The sequence below is a fragment of the Salminus brasiliensis genome, chromosome 12 (genome assembly GCF_030463535.1).
Source record: "Salminus brasiliensis chromosome 12, fSalBra1.hap2, whole genome shotgun sequence".
Classification (NCBI taxonomy): Eukaryota; Metazoa; Chordata; class Actinopteri; order Characiformes; family Bryconidae; genus Salminus; species Salminus brasiliensis.
The window spans coordinates 2,975,265-2,991,103 of NC_132889.1; the positions used below are offsets into that span (position 1 = coordinate 2,975,265).

Genomic DNA, 15,839 nt, shown 5'->3' on the forward strand with positions numbered 1-15,839 from the left:
TAAAATGTACAGCAAAGAAGAAACAAACTAATTCCACTCAAGGAGGAAACCTCATTAAACATTAAACATAAAATTGGTTCATCCTTTAAAAAAAAAAGAAAAAAAAAAAAGGGGGGGGGGGGTGGAGTTGGGGGGGCAAAAGTTCAACCCTAACGTCCATGTGTGGAAGCAGTGTTTCAGACTGTACTTTAGTGGAGTTGAGAAATGCAGAGGAAGTGTGGACAATTTCTGAGGGCGAGTTTGTCTAGCCTGTGTTAGCTTGCCCACATGTCCTGCGCCCAGGTGTGGTTGTGAGAGAGCCACTTGGAAGCTGACCCACGGTCCAGGTGGAAGATCTGCTCCTGGTCCTGATTGACAGCCATGTAGCGAATGCTCAGTTTGGGGTTCGGGATCAGTGCTGCCGACAGCATGCGGCAGCCAGCGGCTAAATACAGACTCTCCATCACCGTCGCGCCACCAGAGGTCCTACAACACAATCGTTATTCATTCCCATGTTCACCAATCACTGCTGCTGCAAGGCTTAAAAAAGCGCAGCTGACTGGACACAATCTTTTCTTGCTTTTTCTTAAATCTAAACGATTGCATGAAAATGTGAATCCGTAAAAATACAGACAGACATTTCTACTGTTTACTGTGATTAATGTAGGCCCTGTCCACACGAATCCATTTGCTTTTTGGCCTTCTGTCCATATTGAAATGCCGCTTTTGGTCACTGAAAAATTGAGCTTTATGAAAACGCTCACCAACGTGGAGATTTAGGGGAACACCCCCTGAAACAGAGCTTTATACAAATGCTGATGTGACAATGCATGCATGCTTCTGGCTCAATCTCAAATACCTCCTTACTCCCTATATAGTGAAGTACATACTATATATATATATATATATATATATATATATATATATATATATATATATATATATATATATATATATATATATAAAATTTAGATTTGCATTAAATAACAAAAATGTCTAATTAGATTTACAAGTCATAACTTCCTGACTCGCATAGTACACCACATTGGGAGCAGTGGCATTTTGATGTCTATGAGATACTGTCGTCCCATTCAGGGTTAAGATGCTCATGCAGGTGTTCTCATTTCTGTGTTGAAGAAAATATTCTTAGAAATGGAAGGAGGGAAATCTCAGTTTTTAAAAACATCCGTATCCGCATGGACTTAAACATTTAAATGACTACTTTCTATATCTGAATTTGCACTTTTCCCCCATTAAATAATAATAATGAAAAAAACCTCCAAATATTATTTTGACCGATATTAGGGTACAAGGGCAACTAGAGGGAGAGAGAAAGAGAGACTCCTGTTTTACAACAGCAGAGTGCGGCTTTAATCCAAATGAACTCACCGTTTAAGTGTGATGAGCAGAGGTTGGGAAGAGTCACTGAGATTTTGAAGGCTAGTTCTGACACAGGTAATGAACATCTCAAAGGCCAGAGTCATCTCAATCTCACTGAGACTGCACGGCAAGGCCAAAGAATCCTTGGCACACCCCACCTCGCTGTAATAACCGGCGGAACGAGCTCCTAGGGAGAAGAGTAGAAAAATAAACAAACAAACACAAACATTTTAATCCAGGCATTAACACTATATAACTGACTCGTGTCTCTAAACTCTATACCTCGTTCTTACAGAGGAAACTAAAAACAAGCACAGCTCACGTCTGAACAACCTCCATTTAAACTGTGTTAACAACTCACGCTTGAACAGAGCCCTGGCGCGGTTCCAGACGTTCTGCTTGCCCAGTCTGTGGACGACGTTTTGCAGCTGCGAAGCGTCCGGGGTGATTCCCTGTGTCAACATGAATTCAAGAGTGTCCGCAGCGACTGGCAAAACCTGGTTCATCACACACTTCTGCAGGTGAGTGTTAAACACACTGCAGTACTCACCCACCACCTGAACACCATCTGACCAGAGGACAACAAACACACAAGAATTAAATATTAAAAATGAACACTTTTTAATATTAGAGGTGTAGATGGGTTGTGTGTATAACCCGACTGTACTTCCACTAAGTGGTGGGTCTATCATTTATCGATGTAGTTACTTATATTCAATGTATCTATGAATATTGTAGGCATCATGCAAAAACCTTTATCTCCTGGTATTTCTACTAATGCAGTTTTATTAGTTTTTGCCATAATGTGGAGCTGGCAGCTGGTTTTAGAATATGCCAGTGAGAATTTCATGATGAATGGACCAATAGAAATGGTCCAAAATGACTAGGAATAAAAAAAAAATTCCATTCACTTCCATTGAAGGTTAAGGATTTCCCTTCTTTCCTTAATATATGATGTCCTAATTTTTCATAAATGCCATGTGGATGTCTAATAAATAAACCACACATCAAGATATGTAAATACAGTGGGGAAAAAAAGTATTTAGTCAGTCACCAATTGTGCAAGTTCTCCCACTTAAAAAGAAGAGAGAGAGGCCTGTAATTGACATCATAGGTAGACCTCAACTATGAGAGACAAAATGAGAAAAAAAACATTCAGAAAATCACATTGTCTGATTTTTAAATAATTTATTTGCAAATAATGGTGGAAAATAAGTATTTGGTCACCTACAAACAAGCAAGATTTCTGGCTGTCACAGACCTGTAACTTCTTTAAGAGGCTTCTCTGTCCTCCACTCATTACCTGTATTAATGGCACCTGTTTGAACTCGTTAACAGTATAAAAGACCCCTCCCCACAACCTCAAACAGTCACACTTCAAACCCCACTATAGTGAAGACCAAAGAGCTGTTGAAGGACACCAGAAACAAAATTGTAGACGTGCACCAGGCTGGGAAGACTGGTCTGCAATAGGCAAGCAGCTTGGTGTGAAGAAATCTACAGCAACAATCAGAAAATGAGAGAACTACAAGACCACTGCTAATCTCCCTCGATCAGGGGCTCCACGCAAGATCTCAGACCGTGGGGTCAAAATGATCACAAGAACAGTGAGCAAAAATCCCAGAACCACACGGGGGGACCTAGGTGAATGACCTGTAGAAAGTTGGGACCAACGTTACAAAGGCTACCGTCAGTAACACACTACGCCGCCAGGGACTCAGATCTTGCAGTGCCAGACGTGTTCACCTGCTTAAGCCAGCACATATCCGGTCCGTCTGAAGTTTGCTAGAGAGCATTTGGATGTTCCGGAAGAGTATTGGGAGAATGTCTTATGGTCAGATGAAACCAAAGTAGAACTGTTTGGTACAAACACAACTCGTTGTGAATGCTGAGTTGCATCCAAAGAACACCATACCAACTGTGAAGCATGGGGGTGGCAACATCATGCTTTGGGGCTGTTTCTCTGCAAAGGGACTAGGACGACTGGTCTGTGTACATGAAAGAATGAATGGGGCCATGTTTTGTGAGATTTTGAGTGCAAACCTCCTTCCATCAGCAAGGTCATTAAAGATGAAACGTGGCTGGGTCTTTCAGCATGACAATGATCCCAAGCACACTGCCAGGGCAACAAAGGAGTGGCTTCGTAAGAAGCATTTCAAGGTCCTGGAGTTTCCTAGCCAGTCTCCAGAGCTCAACCCCATAGAAAACCTTTGGAGGGAGTTGAAAGTCTGTGTTGCCCGCCGACAGCCCCAAAACATCACTGCTCTAGAGGAGATCTGCATGGAGGAATGGGCCAGCATTACATACCAGCAACGGTGTGTGCCAACCTTGTGAAGACTTACAGAAAACATTTGACCTCTGTCATTGCCAACAAAGGATATATAACAAAGTATTGAGATGAACTTTTGTTATTGACCAAATACTTATTTTCCACCATTATTTGCAAATAAATTCTTTAAAAATCAGACAATGTGATTTTCAGAATTAGTTTTTTCATTTTGTCTCTCATAGTTGAGGTCTACCTATGATGTCAATTACAGGCCTCTCTCATCTTTTTAAGTGGGAGAACTTGCACAATTGGTGACTGACTAAATACTTTTTTCCCCCACTGTATATAATAGTCAGCGAATGAGTCCCATAGTAAACCTTTTTTTTTTTTTACATAATGTGATGTGTGTGTTAAATATTGGTTGTGACGGTTTCACATCTAGCCCACTTTGTAGTACCTCACTGCTAGGGCACATGTCTGTTTGTGACTCACCAACTGGCTTGCTGAGTCCTGGCAGATTGCTGAGAACTTCCAGTGTGTCTCGGTGTGATGTTTTCCCAGCTAGTAGAGTCAGCACCCTCCTCCGGTTCTCCACATCTCCTGGCTCACAAGGCCAGGTGCTCGAACTCACAAACCATCCGTCAGCTGTAACACACAAACACCATAAGGTCTTTTACAATGTCTTCAGCATAACAGCAAGTGTAGATACACAATATTCAACACCAAGCAAAACTAATTAATCTAAAATATCACCAAATGTGGGTTTTTTTTATTTTTTATTTTTTTTATTTGCAGGATTGAGTGCGTCCCCAAGTTTGAATTACCACCCCGTAACACTAACTTGTTTTGTTTATAAATAATGTACTGTTGATTTTAATAAAATCACAATGAGGATGTGACACCATTAGAACCTTTGGAGCAGCCAGGAACATAGAAGGAAGGTTCTGATGTTCTTTTACGTTGTTTATTAGTTGCTTTTTTCATGTCAGACAGGGTACAAAAACTGCAGCCAAGGATAATATTTACCACCCTGTTGCATTTTCATATCTGATTTTTAAAAAAGATCATTAATCTATTAAACAACCGTTTCATAGAATGACTCAGTACTGACAGAACTGGTGAGTGAAGCACACATTTATAGGTCTCAAACTAAAGCAGAAACACTGTACTTACCATTTCACTTCAAAGCCCATGCATTTGCAGTACAGAGCAAAAAACAACAGTCACTGTCCAGTTACCAGTTATACATGGCACAGTATCATTACATAGTGCTGCAATATTTCTGAGCACATCAAGTGGATATTAGAGCAGATTTTCAGCAAAAAGTCTAAATCTAAAATTTAGCTGCAATGTGACTAAGGGCCGTTTGCAGGAGCGTCACCTCGGAGCACATTCAACGCTCCCTCGATGCTCCCGCTGTTGAGGAAGAGCTCTGCTGCTGTGGTGATGAGCTTACAACGCGACATCCCGTTCCCCATCCCTTTAATGGTGGAGAACTCCAACTGCAGTCGGGACATTACGAGGACCACCTTCATACCCTTCATACACACACGTGCGCGCACACACATCATCAAAAACATACACACATGCAAACAGTGTCATACAAAGGTCTGGGCACCACTGGTCAAAATATCTATCTATCTATATATCTATATCCCTGTACAACGGTCCTGTGGCGACACCAATACATTAGCAGCAGATCCTTTAAGTCCTGTAAGTGCTTGGGACCTCCATGGATTGCATCAATGAACCTTAGGTGCTCACAACCCTGTGGAGCACTTCTTTCAAGCACTTTTGGTAAGTACTGACGAATGCACATCAGAAAACCCCCACAAGACCTGTCCGATGTTTTGAAGAACCTTCAGTCGTCTAGCCATCATAGTCTGGTTCGTATCAAAGTGTCACCGGTCCATGGTGCTAATTGTTATGGCTCCATCATTCATATATACTATTTCATCATATTCATATACATATATGAATAGTGAAGCTTATGTTGTCCACTCATGTGTCTATGTTTAATTAGGGTGAAATTTAGGCAAAATATGCAAAAAAAAAACAAACAAACAATTAATTATAATAAAATATTTACATTGTTTAATAAAAATGAAACCATTGCACACACACCTTGGCCCACTCATGGATTCTGTAATATCTAAACATCAGGGAGACTCCCACTCGTCCCAGAAAGCTTGTAACCAGTCCATCAGGTTGAACTTCCTGACATACTGAAAGGACCCCACAGACAGAACAGGCAAAGTCAATTCTCTACATAAAAATGTGGATTGAACTTATTAATGAAAGATATGCACAGGTTCATATACACATTTATGATGCATACCGGTCTCAGCGAATGGCTCATAAGGCAGAGTCAGCTTGTCTTTAGACTCTTTCAGCAGTGCCATAGTAACACAGCAGCAGAACCGAGACACCTCTCCTGCGCTGTAATGGCCGACACACACACTGCAGAACACTCTCGCCAGTTCGGGCCAGTTCTCCTGCTGCGTACACACCTATCCTTATACACACACAAATGAATTTAATGCTGAATATTCTGTAATACTTGCAGAATCGTCCTGTCAGGGAAATCCATAAACAACAACAAGTCAAAGATAGAAAACCAGAAACACATCACCTCTACTTGGACCACAGCCTGGGCTAGCGCTGACACCTCAGCAGTTTGTGGGTTAGTAGCCAGAGCTCTGCAGAAACAGACACAGACAACTGCAGCGTACGTCAACTCATTATGTTTGAGCACAGTGATTTCAATGATGGGAAACAAGCAACTAAAAACAGCTGAGAGTCACTACTTGATGTCACCTACGTGCAGGTGAGACTTACCTGCATTTGACAGCATGGAAAATCTCCATCTGTTGTCTGGGCACCTGCAGCATCTGGAGTTGAGACTGCATCATCTTACACTGATTAACCGTGAACACACATCCTGCCTCTATGATCTATACACACAGACACTCAATTAAAACATGAGACTTTGAGAGGTGAAGACATTGTGTTTGAGGAGTTTAAGGACGGCTGCATCACCTTTGAGGTGAGGAGTATGAGCTCTGGTACAGAAGTGAGCAGTCCCTTTTCACTCACATGTTCATAAAGTGCCACCACAAGGTCAGGGGGTGGCTGGAGAGAGAGACACACACAGATGTATGTAAACAAGTGTGGATTGTGTTACAGACTTGGTCGAATGCAGATTAAATTGAAAGAGAATTAGCTGTGCTTCTGACAGCCGTTGTGTGAGAACAACTGGGCTGAAGTGAACAACTGGGATCTGCTGCAGTGATGGGATCTACTGCAGTGAGGAAGGTGTCTAGGAAGGCGCTACTGAAACCCAAATCCCACCATGACAGTTATTTCACATCAGTCGTCAACAAAACAGACAATAATAAAATCAGTAGTATTGATACAGTACTAGTACTTGATACCGTGATCCTCAAGTGTATTTACATTTTCACCCCTAGTTTGAATTTCTGAAGCTCCCTCTACAGCAGCTCCTACCACATTTTACCAACTGGCTATCAAAAGCACAGAAGTCCATACCTTTTATGACCAGGGATTTAAAAAATATATAAAATAAAATAAATAAATAAATAAATAAATGCCAATCTCACCGTTTTTTTGTGTGAGAGAAGTGTTCTGATGACAGTCAGCAGGTCCCTTATCAGTGCCAGGTTGAGTAGAGAGGACAGAAGAGAGTTTACAATGCTCTGACTGAAGCTCACACCAGGAGAATTGGTCCTATAATACTCGACAAACACCACCACTGCAGACAGAGAGACATGGTGAACACAACTTTATTGTGTAGGAGCACCATTATTTGAGTCATTCTATGAAACGGGTGCCATTTCCATGTTGCAATGTTTTTTCTTTTTAAATACTCAGCACAATTTCCCCCTCAGGCATAAAATCCTTATTAATATTATCCTATTATTCAGACATGGGAGCTATATTCACTATAAAATGTGATGACGGAGTGGTGAGGTTCATTCCAAAGCGGCCACAGTTGTTTGTGTGGCCAACACACATACCAATCAGTTTGAAAGTCCATTTTCTTTGCATTAACAGTGTAAAAGCTTCAATAAACTCTTTTCTTGATCTATTCTACGTGACGTGGTGGTTGGGTTGACTTTACAGACCCTGTCCTACACGAAAAAGAAAGAAATAAATGATGTAAAACAATATGAGAACTTTGTTTTTGGTTCCTGGCTGCTCTAAAAACTTAAACGCAACAGAGCATTATTTATATTATTTAAAGTTAATGTAGGGGTGGTAAGGCAAACACAAAGGATGCAGACATTTTACAAAAAATGATTTTTACAAAATGAAGTTTTTAATTTGAATGAAATATATCTTTTGTAAACAGGGACACACAGAATCCTGAAAAAAAATAATATTTGATAAAAAATATAATTCAATTACAAATAACATTTAGTATTTTTATGCAAATGTCATGTTTGTCAATATGGACATGAAAAAATGATCATGTAATTATGAAAAATAATTTTTAAATTGTTTGTTACTCTTTTTATTTATTTATTTTTTAATTGATACAGTTAAGCTTTGAAAACACTAGGTGTGGTTTTTTGTGCTTAACGCAGCTCATCAAACATTGTTCAAACATTACGTAATTACGTAAATGGCACTTACGCCTATTACTTCAATAAATCCAATTCCTCTCCGTACCTCAGTACCTATTCCTGTTTCAATCTAATCTCAAAATGGCATGGACCTACTAGGTGTGCTGAATCTCTGGGTTTGCGTTTATTTTACTAATAATTGAGCTAAAATGTGCCAAACACGATATGATACAGATGTGGCAGCGGGTTTACATTGCAATAAAGCAGGGAAAACATTGGCAACAAGAAGGTTCTGGGCGTCTCTTACCGGCTCGCTGTACAATCGGAGGGTTCCCAGCACGGCAAAACCTCTGGACTACGTCCATACAAAACTACAGAAACACACAATTTCACTTTGAGATTAATCAAAGGTCATGTATTCCATCTACACCAACATCTATGATGCTTCACTCTCACACTCCCCTACCTTTTCATCTTCATCCCTAGGCGAATGAAGGTACCAGCACACGTTATACATGCAGACGCAATGTTCACTGAAGTAATACCGACAATACTGAGAAGAAAGAAGTGAGAGAGACACCATTAGGTCCTTGTATTTCAAGCGTTAGAATATTCTAAAGACTGCTTACTTACTTGGGCTGATGAAGATCTAGGAGCACTGGTGCCTGACCCAGCTGTGGAACGTACTGCACAGAGAGAATTGCAGAAGGACTTACTCAGCAACAACAAAAAAAAGCCAACACTTCATTTTCAGACACTTAAAACTCTGTGGACCTAAGGGGAGGTTCACACCTTCTGCTTTTGTGCACTCAAAGCAGTAGAGTAGCCCATGTCATGAGGGTAGACCATTAAGAACAGCAATTAGATTTATAAAGTGAACCCTAAAAACAGTCTGAACTGTATGTGCGTGAGATGAGGGAAAAGATTCAGCAGACCTACCACAGTTGCGTGCATCAATCACTAGCCGTGACGATCCAGTGCTGTTCACCATGTTGCCAACATTCATATCTACACATCTCTCCCTCAGGTTATTATTGCAATCTGTAAAAGCCTGACAGAAGACACACTGCTAAGGGCATTTTCACACTAGGGGCCCTATCTTACACCTCACTGCTATCCTACACCCTGCCAACAGTCTACAGCCTAGCCTTCCACCTGCATCGTTTAATAGCAACGGTGCCTGTGAATACATCTATGCAGATGGACGTGGTGGCCTCGAAACAAGGTGTGTTCAGGTAAATTTCTGGCATATTGCCATCTTGGCAACGGATAACACAGGTGCGCCACTGACTGAAAACAATCTAAGCAGACGTCAACCGTCAGGCATTCGTTGCTATTTTGGCAGTGAATTGTCAACACAGGCGCGTGCAGCTAGACGCTCGTACACTCCTGCTTTGCACCACTGAAATAGCAACCCGCCAAAGTCAAATTCTAGGCAATGCAAATACAAATGGTCTCACATTTTAGTGAACATCAAATAAGGCACTGCACTCTCCACTGACCTGTTCTGGCTTGAGCATAGGGTTCATTGGGAGCGAGCTTCTGCTGAGTTGACTCATGGAGCCCTGAGATGGTTCACTAATGTCCACTGCGTAAACAAGCAAATACATGCCACTTAATCACCCATTACTCTACACTGTAAAAAAAAAAAAAAAAAGTGCTACAAAGGGTTCTTTGAGCGATGCCACGGGAGAACCATTTTAGGTTCCATAAAGAGACATTTTTAAAAAGAGTGAATCTGTAAAACATCTGAATTAGTAAAGAACTTTAAAGTCCTTTGCAAACATAGTTCTTCATGGAACCCAAAATAGTTGTTCTATGGCAGGGTTCCCCCAAACCTGGTGCTGAAGGATCCCCAGTCCTGGTTTAGAGTTTGCCCTGCTCCCAGCAAACCTGACCCAGCTAATCAGCTAATTAACAAGTCCTGAGCTAAAGATAGTGTTGGAGAAGGAAAACAGTAAAATGTGAAGAACAGAGGGTCCTTCAGGACTATGGTTGGAAACCACTGTTCTATGGCATCGCTCAAAGAACCCTAATTTTAATTGGATATTTCCAGTCTATAGCACACCAAAACAATCCAATCTAATGTTTTAATCCAAATAGACTTTGAGATGAGGGTTTTATTCACTGTTCTAGATTTTTAGGAACACAAACCTGTGCGGAAATAGTTAGGATTCTCCATCTTGCTCTCTGCAGCGGTCCGTTTCCTGGGACATGAAAAATATTCCAGATTAAGAAACTGGACATACTATTCAGAACACATTCAAAGTAGGAATGCACCACAGCAACACATCAACCCACCTCTCTGACTCGGCACTCCAAATGATCCTGCTTCGATTCCTAAATGCAGTCGTCTTCTCAGCTTGCGTGGTCCCCTTTTTTGAGGCTACTTGGCCACTTTTTAGCATTAGGCTTTCTGCGGTTTCCATAATCCCAAAGAGATCCGGGTCATCTTGAATCACATCGAGTACGATTGCATCCTCCTCATATGCCCGCAAAACATCCAGCTCGTCACTAGCAACCACGGAGGACTCCGGAGAGTGCAAGGGGGACGAGATTCGGTAAGTCTTGGTGCTCTTACTAAGCTCACCTTGCAGAGAAGAACATTCTTGATCAACTTCTTTAGAACAATCACCAGACAAGTGGCTACTGATGTATTTGTCCTCACCAGAAGAGGAGGAGGAGGACGACAAGGAGTCATCTTTGCTCGTTAGACCTCCCTTCCAACTCTCGCTGTAGGAGTTTGGTTGGGAAATGACTGGATCAGTACTTTTGAGGCACAATGGATCTGTCGGTGGTTCCACTTTGGAACATTCCCTCTTGGAGGATGAGACGGAGGTGGACAATGTTTCTTCTCTAGGATGTAGCATAATGGGTGAGGTTTGTTGAGTACTTTTTTGCTTTAGTCCAGTGTCTTGAAAGTGGTCCAGAGATTTTTCCTCAAGAGTCTTGTCTAAAGGAAGGCTCTGGGTCCGAACATCAGAGTCCAGACTCCTAAGTTCAACAGACTTGATTTCAGGGACACTGGTCGCATCACACCTGGGAATCGTATCCAGCTGGACAGGGCAGTCATGTTGTGTAGTGGACAGCAGATCTGACTGATTATTCAGACCAGGTGGGATTTTTGGGGAAGAGTTTTCCACAGCTTCAGAACTGTTCTGTTTTACAGCACCAAATCTAGATGCTTTGTTTGGAGAAAGAGGAACTGGTTCTGTACCTGCACTGTGGGAATGGTCCGAGCGTTTCACTATGCTATGCTCTGACTGAGCAGCTTCAGCTTGAGCCGTTTCTTTCTGATGTTCTGCTGGATCTTCTGCATTCTCCTGAACCTCAGAAGAATTTGACTCCATCCTGTTGAGCTTGGCAGAGACTGTCTGTCCTTGCGGGCCCTTGTTATCTGACCCAAGAATCTTGAAAAGACCATCTTTCACTTTCTTCTCAGTGGTACAGTTGTGAGTCATTCTGAGTGTGGTTTGTTTATGACGGACATCATACTCTGTGGAATCTGAAGCTCTTGATGTAGGAATCCAGTGAGGGCCGGTGCGAGCTGATGACTTCATTTCAGAAGGAGGCCCGCGCCTGGGGAATGGCCAAGACCTGCAAGTGCGGGCGCAGGAGAAGCGAGGACGGGTCACGTAGGCTTGAGTTCTCTGGCATGAGAAGGAATGAGGGGAGCTCTCTTCCCGCTCTGAATCCTCCTCCAGAAGACCACTGTGTGCCTCAGACTCACCAACCACAGGGCTGTTATGGTCAACTGAAAGCTTGCACTGGGTAAATTGAGAGGACCCAAATCCGTTGCAAGCTGACGCACACTGTAGTACCACAGGGGGCACTGTAGTCACAGTGCCTTCCCGATCCACTGAGGCCACTGCTGGGTCTTCTGCCCCGTTATCATCGTTCTCACCACATCGCAGCACACCGCCACAGCTGGAGGGAAGACATGAAGTCCTTTCATCCGAAGTCAGCCTTTTGTGGTCGAGCAGCCTTGTAACAGGACTGCTTGAAGTCTCGGGACACCCATCGTGACCCACCGCTATGTCCGAAATGCACTGGTCTCCAGTAGCTCCTGAATCTCGTTCACCTGACGAGAGAGAAGGACAGCGATTGGTTGGGGCACACACCTTCGTGATTTGGTTGGCAATCCACTTCCCATCACCATGGGGATAAAGGCGCAGCAGAGACCTCAATTCTTTTTTAAGGCACCACGCCCTTTTGTGGTCCCTTTTTTGACGCAGCACCACGGGCAAACTGCACGAAAAGTCACGTGAGGTCACGTCAAACACCCGGGCTATATCACACAGTTTCACCATGGGGTACTTCCTGAGCCAGATAATACGATCGCTTTTCTGCTGAGCTTGTCCTGCAGGACGAACCTTGGCCCCCCGCCTTTGTGGCAGGTCAGGGGGTCCCAGTCTGGGTTTATGGACACTGGCCCGTTTTTTGTTAGCAGGTGGTGTGTATTTTACATCGCCACACAAGGCACAGCAAGAGTTTTTCAGCGATCGTTTGATGCGTCTCCCTGAACCAAATCTTGTGACTAAGTGTTTCTTCCCCTTAGTTTTCTTATTAAAATCTGGAATAAGAAACAGAATAATGGGGAAAAACAGAAGCAGAAAAAAGCAGAAGTAAGCAGCCAATTTCATGAATGCAGGCAATGCCTTTATTTAGGTTCCTTCACAGTAAGGTAGTCCTATGTACTATTTGTGAAAGCCTTGCATGCCCACATAGCAAATCTGACATGGTTGAAACTGGGGGGGTAAATAAAATAAAAAATAAAAATCATAATTATCTATAATAATTTAATATCACAATATTTTATAATTTTGTAATACCATTGATTCTCAAATAGTAAGATTTTTTTATTACTAGTTCATGTAAAGTTTGGTGTCAGCCAATGGTTCACTGTGTTATGTTTTAACCCCAACCACCAGACAGCAGTGTTGTACTCGGTCATCAGATCCCACTGTTCTGATTGGATAGAAACCTTTCTTTTATTTAAGATTTTGACAGTTTTCGTAAACTTTTATTAAAAAAAAAAAAAGAAGTAGAATTTACTCGTGACTCTCATACCCCATGGAACGATGGCCCAGGAATGGATACCAACCATAAAGATCACACCAAATCTGCTATTTGGGCAGCTGCTATCTACACAGATTGGGCCATCGATCAAATTTAATGAACTTTAAATGTACAGTACAGTGCAAAAGTCAAAGACCACTTCAGTATAAGTTATTCATTTTTATAGACACACTTAGAAGACTATATAGACGATCCACAACAGAAAACAATGAACTTACAAATAATGATAAAACAAATTAATTGGAAATAAGACTCATTTTCATTTTTTTTGGGTTTTGTTTTTTTTGCATACATGCACTTTTTGTAGGCCTGCAGAGTCAACATAGTGGTCCAACTGGAATACATGGTCCCTCAACATCAGCATCTTTTCTTAGACCTTTTCTAGCCTGAAGGAGTAAACGTCAGAATCAGTTCTTAGACTCGTTCCCGATCCTACAGAACAAACGCAGCGTTCTAACTGGAAGACATAGCACCTTACCATCAGAACCCTGTCTTTCCTGGCTTGGCAGAGTCCATGTAGATTTTCTACTGGAATACACTGGTAGCTTAATGTCACAATCTCCACTTTTCTCTGTCTACATGCACTTGTACTTTGTAATCTGAAATACTTGGTACCTCAATGTCAAAATCCATTCTTAGGCATGTTCTTAGAGGTTTTTACATTTTTTTTTTAATCTAAATGCATCTAAAAATACACGGTACCTCAAAGTCAGAACCTATTCTTAGTTCTTAGACACATTATTAGAAGCCATCTAGTCTGGTCGGGTCAGCGCAGTTAGCTTTCTAACTGGAATACTTTGTACATCAATGTGAAAACTGCAATATGCAAACCTTTCCAGCAGGCATTTCTAGCCTGGCAGTGAATGAGCAGCATTACTGACACCGGGTCAGCCAGTGGCGTGTAAACACCCAATACTGAACTGTGGGGAAAAGTGAAAGTTGTAATCTTAGGCCTGTCACGATACCTTCACAATTTCTTTTTTTTACTTTTTTATTACTTTATAGCATAATAATGCAAATGCACCATTTTAGAGCAACCTTTTCATATTTAAGACTATTTAGACATTGGAGTATAAAATAAATACCCAAACTAAACCTAAAATAAAGTACTATTTTTTAAACAACGTCAACAACCAGCATATTCAGGTAAATGGGTTCTCCTCAATATGTAAACACAGGGGCGATATCAAGGTCAGCACTATAGAGCTCAGGTCCATTTACTGTATGATGACCTGGTTGTTGGGTGGGTCAGAGACAGAGGGTGGTCTCTGACTTTTGCAAAGTTCTGCAGAACACACCACCACAAGGCTGCAGCAACAACAAACACGTGGTGCCTCGATCGGCTCTTACTTGGTGCCTCAGCCTGGTCCGCTCGAGTCCACGGCGCCTGCTGGGCCGGTTTGACCCCGGAGCTGCAGGGGGGCCTTCCCCTCTGTCGGCGCGGCGGTGCCACCGACTGCTCTCCGTCAGCTGTGCTCAGTACGGCGGGTTCCGCCGATCCAGACCTCGGTACGGCGGACGCCACACACACATTGCCGTTTATGTAGCACGCCACGGTACCGGGCTCGGTTTGCGCGTGCCTCACGTGCTTTCCGCTGCCATCGTGGTCGGAGAAACGCAGCGCAAAACGCAAACGGCAGCGAATCGATCGCCGCGGCGCAGGTGTTCCCGGCACGGTCTCGTTAGTGTCGTTAATAACGGCACACCGGCTCGGACCCGCACCCGCACCCGCACCCACACCCCCAGTGTTGCACGGCGGCATAATACCTCCGCCGGGGTCTCCTGGAGGTTGTCTGACCGGCTCCGGCGTCGGTGTTGCTCGGTGGCCGCAGGCGGTTAGCAATGGATCCGCATCGCGGGGGTCGCCCACAGCTCGCCGGCGTTTCGGCACGGAACCGCTTTCGAGTCTGAACGCGTTTCGGTTTAGTTTAATCCGGTTTGTTGGCAGCATCACCGCGCAGACGTCCGTTAAACATACGCGTTTTTTGAAACATACGCGTTTAACGCAAATTTCGCGACTATTAAAGCGTTAGCTAAGTTACACCTGACGTGTTTTACAGTCTTAAACTACTTTGGTGTTAAACTCGATCTGACAGAAGGACGGAAATCGAGGTTGACACGTGTTAAACGGAGCTCGAGGAACCGTTTGAACGACGCACAGCCGTTAGCTAGCTAGCGCTGCGGCTAAGCGGCATAGCTATAGCTAGCTAGCTAGCTAACGCCCCAATTTCACTCTGCGAGGACTGTTAGCTCTTAAAATAAACGTCGGCGAATTCTCTGAGCTAATATGTTTCACATAACACGCGTGAAACGTTATTTTAATGACATTTCCTCGAACTAAAAATAGTTAGCTAACAGTAACTAACGCAGCGCTGAATGTTCGCCGCACAGACCGCGCCTGTGGGTCCAGCGCATGCGCAGTGACGTGAACTCACTCAGCTTCACGTAAATTGGTTATTAATCTGGCTAGTTATGCTAGTTCACTTTTCTTTAATTTTTGTGCAATTAAAGAGTTTTGTGCAATTAAAGTGCTTTAAAAATTATGT

The 15,839-nt window shown here is 42.8% G+C and overlaps 1 protein-coding gene across 1 annotated transcript; it reads right to left on the reverse strand.

Annotated features, from left to right (window-relative positions):
• Window positions 1-124: 124 nt before the first annotated feature.
• topaz1 (testis and ovary specific TOPAZ 1) lies at window positions 125-15,244 on the reverse strand. The gene is made up of 19 exons (XM_072694340.1): window positions 14,644-15,244; window positions 10,516-12,295; window positions 10,369-10,421; window positions 9,717-9,802; window positions 9,154-9,265; window positions 8,848-8,900; window positions 8,681-8,767; window positions 8,522-8,585; window positions 7,249-7,400; window positions 6,668-6,760; window positions 6,467-6,582; window positions 6,261-6,327; window positions 5,967-6,138; window positions 5,753-5,853; window positions 5,010-5,166; window positions 4,121-4,273; window positions 1,721-1,927; window positions 1,369-1,546; window positions 125-465 (listed from the first exon to the last, which is right to left on the reverse strand). Exons 1-19 carry the CDS (start codon window positions 15,242-15,244, stop codon window positions 255-257), a joined length of 4,443 nt encoding a protein of 1,480 aa, XP_072550441.1. The 3' UTR covers window positions 125-254.
• Window positions 15,245-15,839: the final 595 nt, after the last annotated feature.

What these genes read in the sequence shown, in the direction of transcription:
- topaz1 (XM_072694340.1), bottom strand. Translation starts at nt 15,244, where the DNA reads ATGCTGCCAACAAACCGGATTAAACTAAACCGAAACGCGTTCAGACTC. An exon ending in TCCGATTGTACAGCGAGCCG is followed by an intron (nt 7,401 to 8,521) that starts GTAAGAGACGCC and finishes CTCTGTCTGCAG; the next exon opens with TGGTGGTGTTTGTCGAGTAT. An exon ending in AGCGTTGAATGTGCTCCGAG is followed by an intron (nt 4,274 to 5,009) that starts GTGACGCTCCTG and finishes TGTGTGTTACAG; the next exon opens with CTGACGGATGGTTTGTGAGT.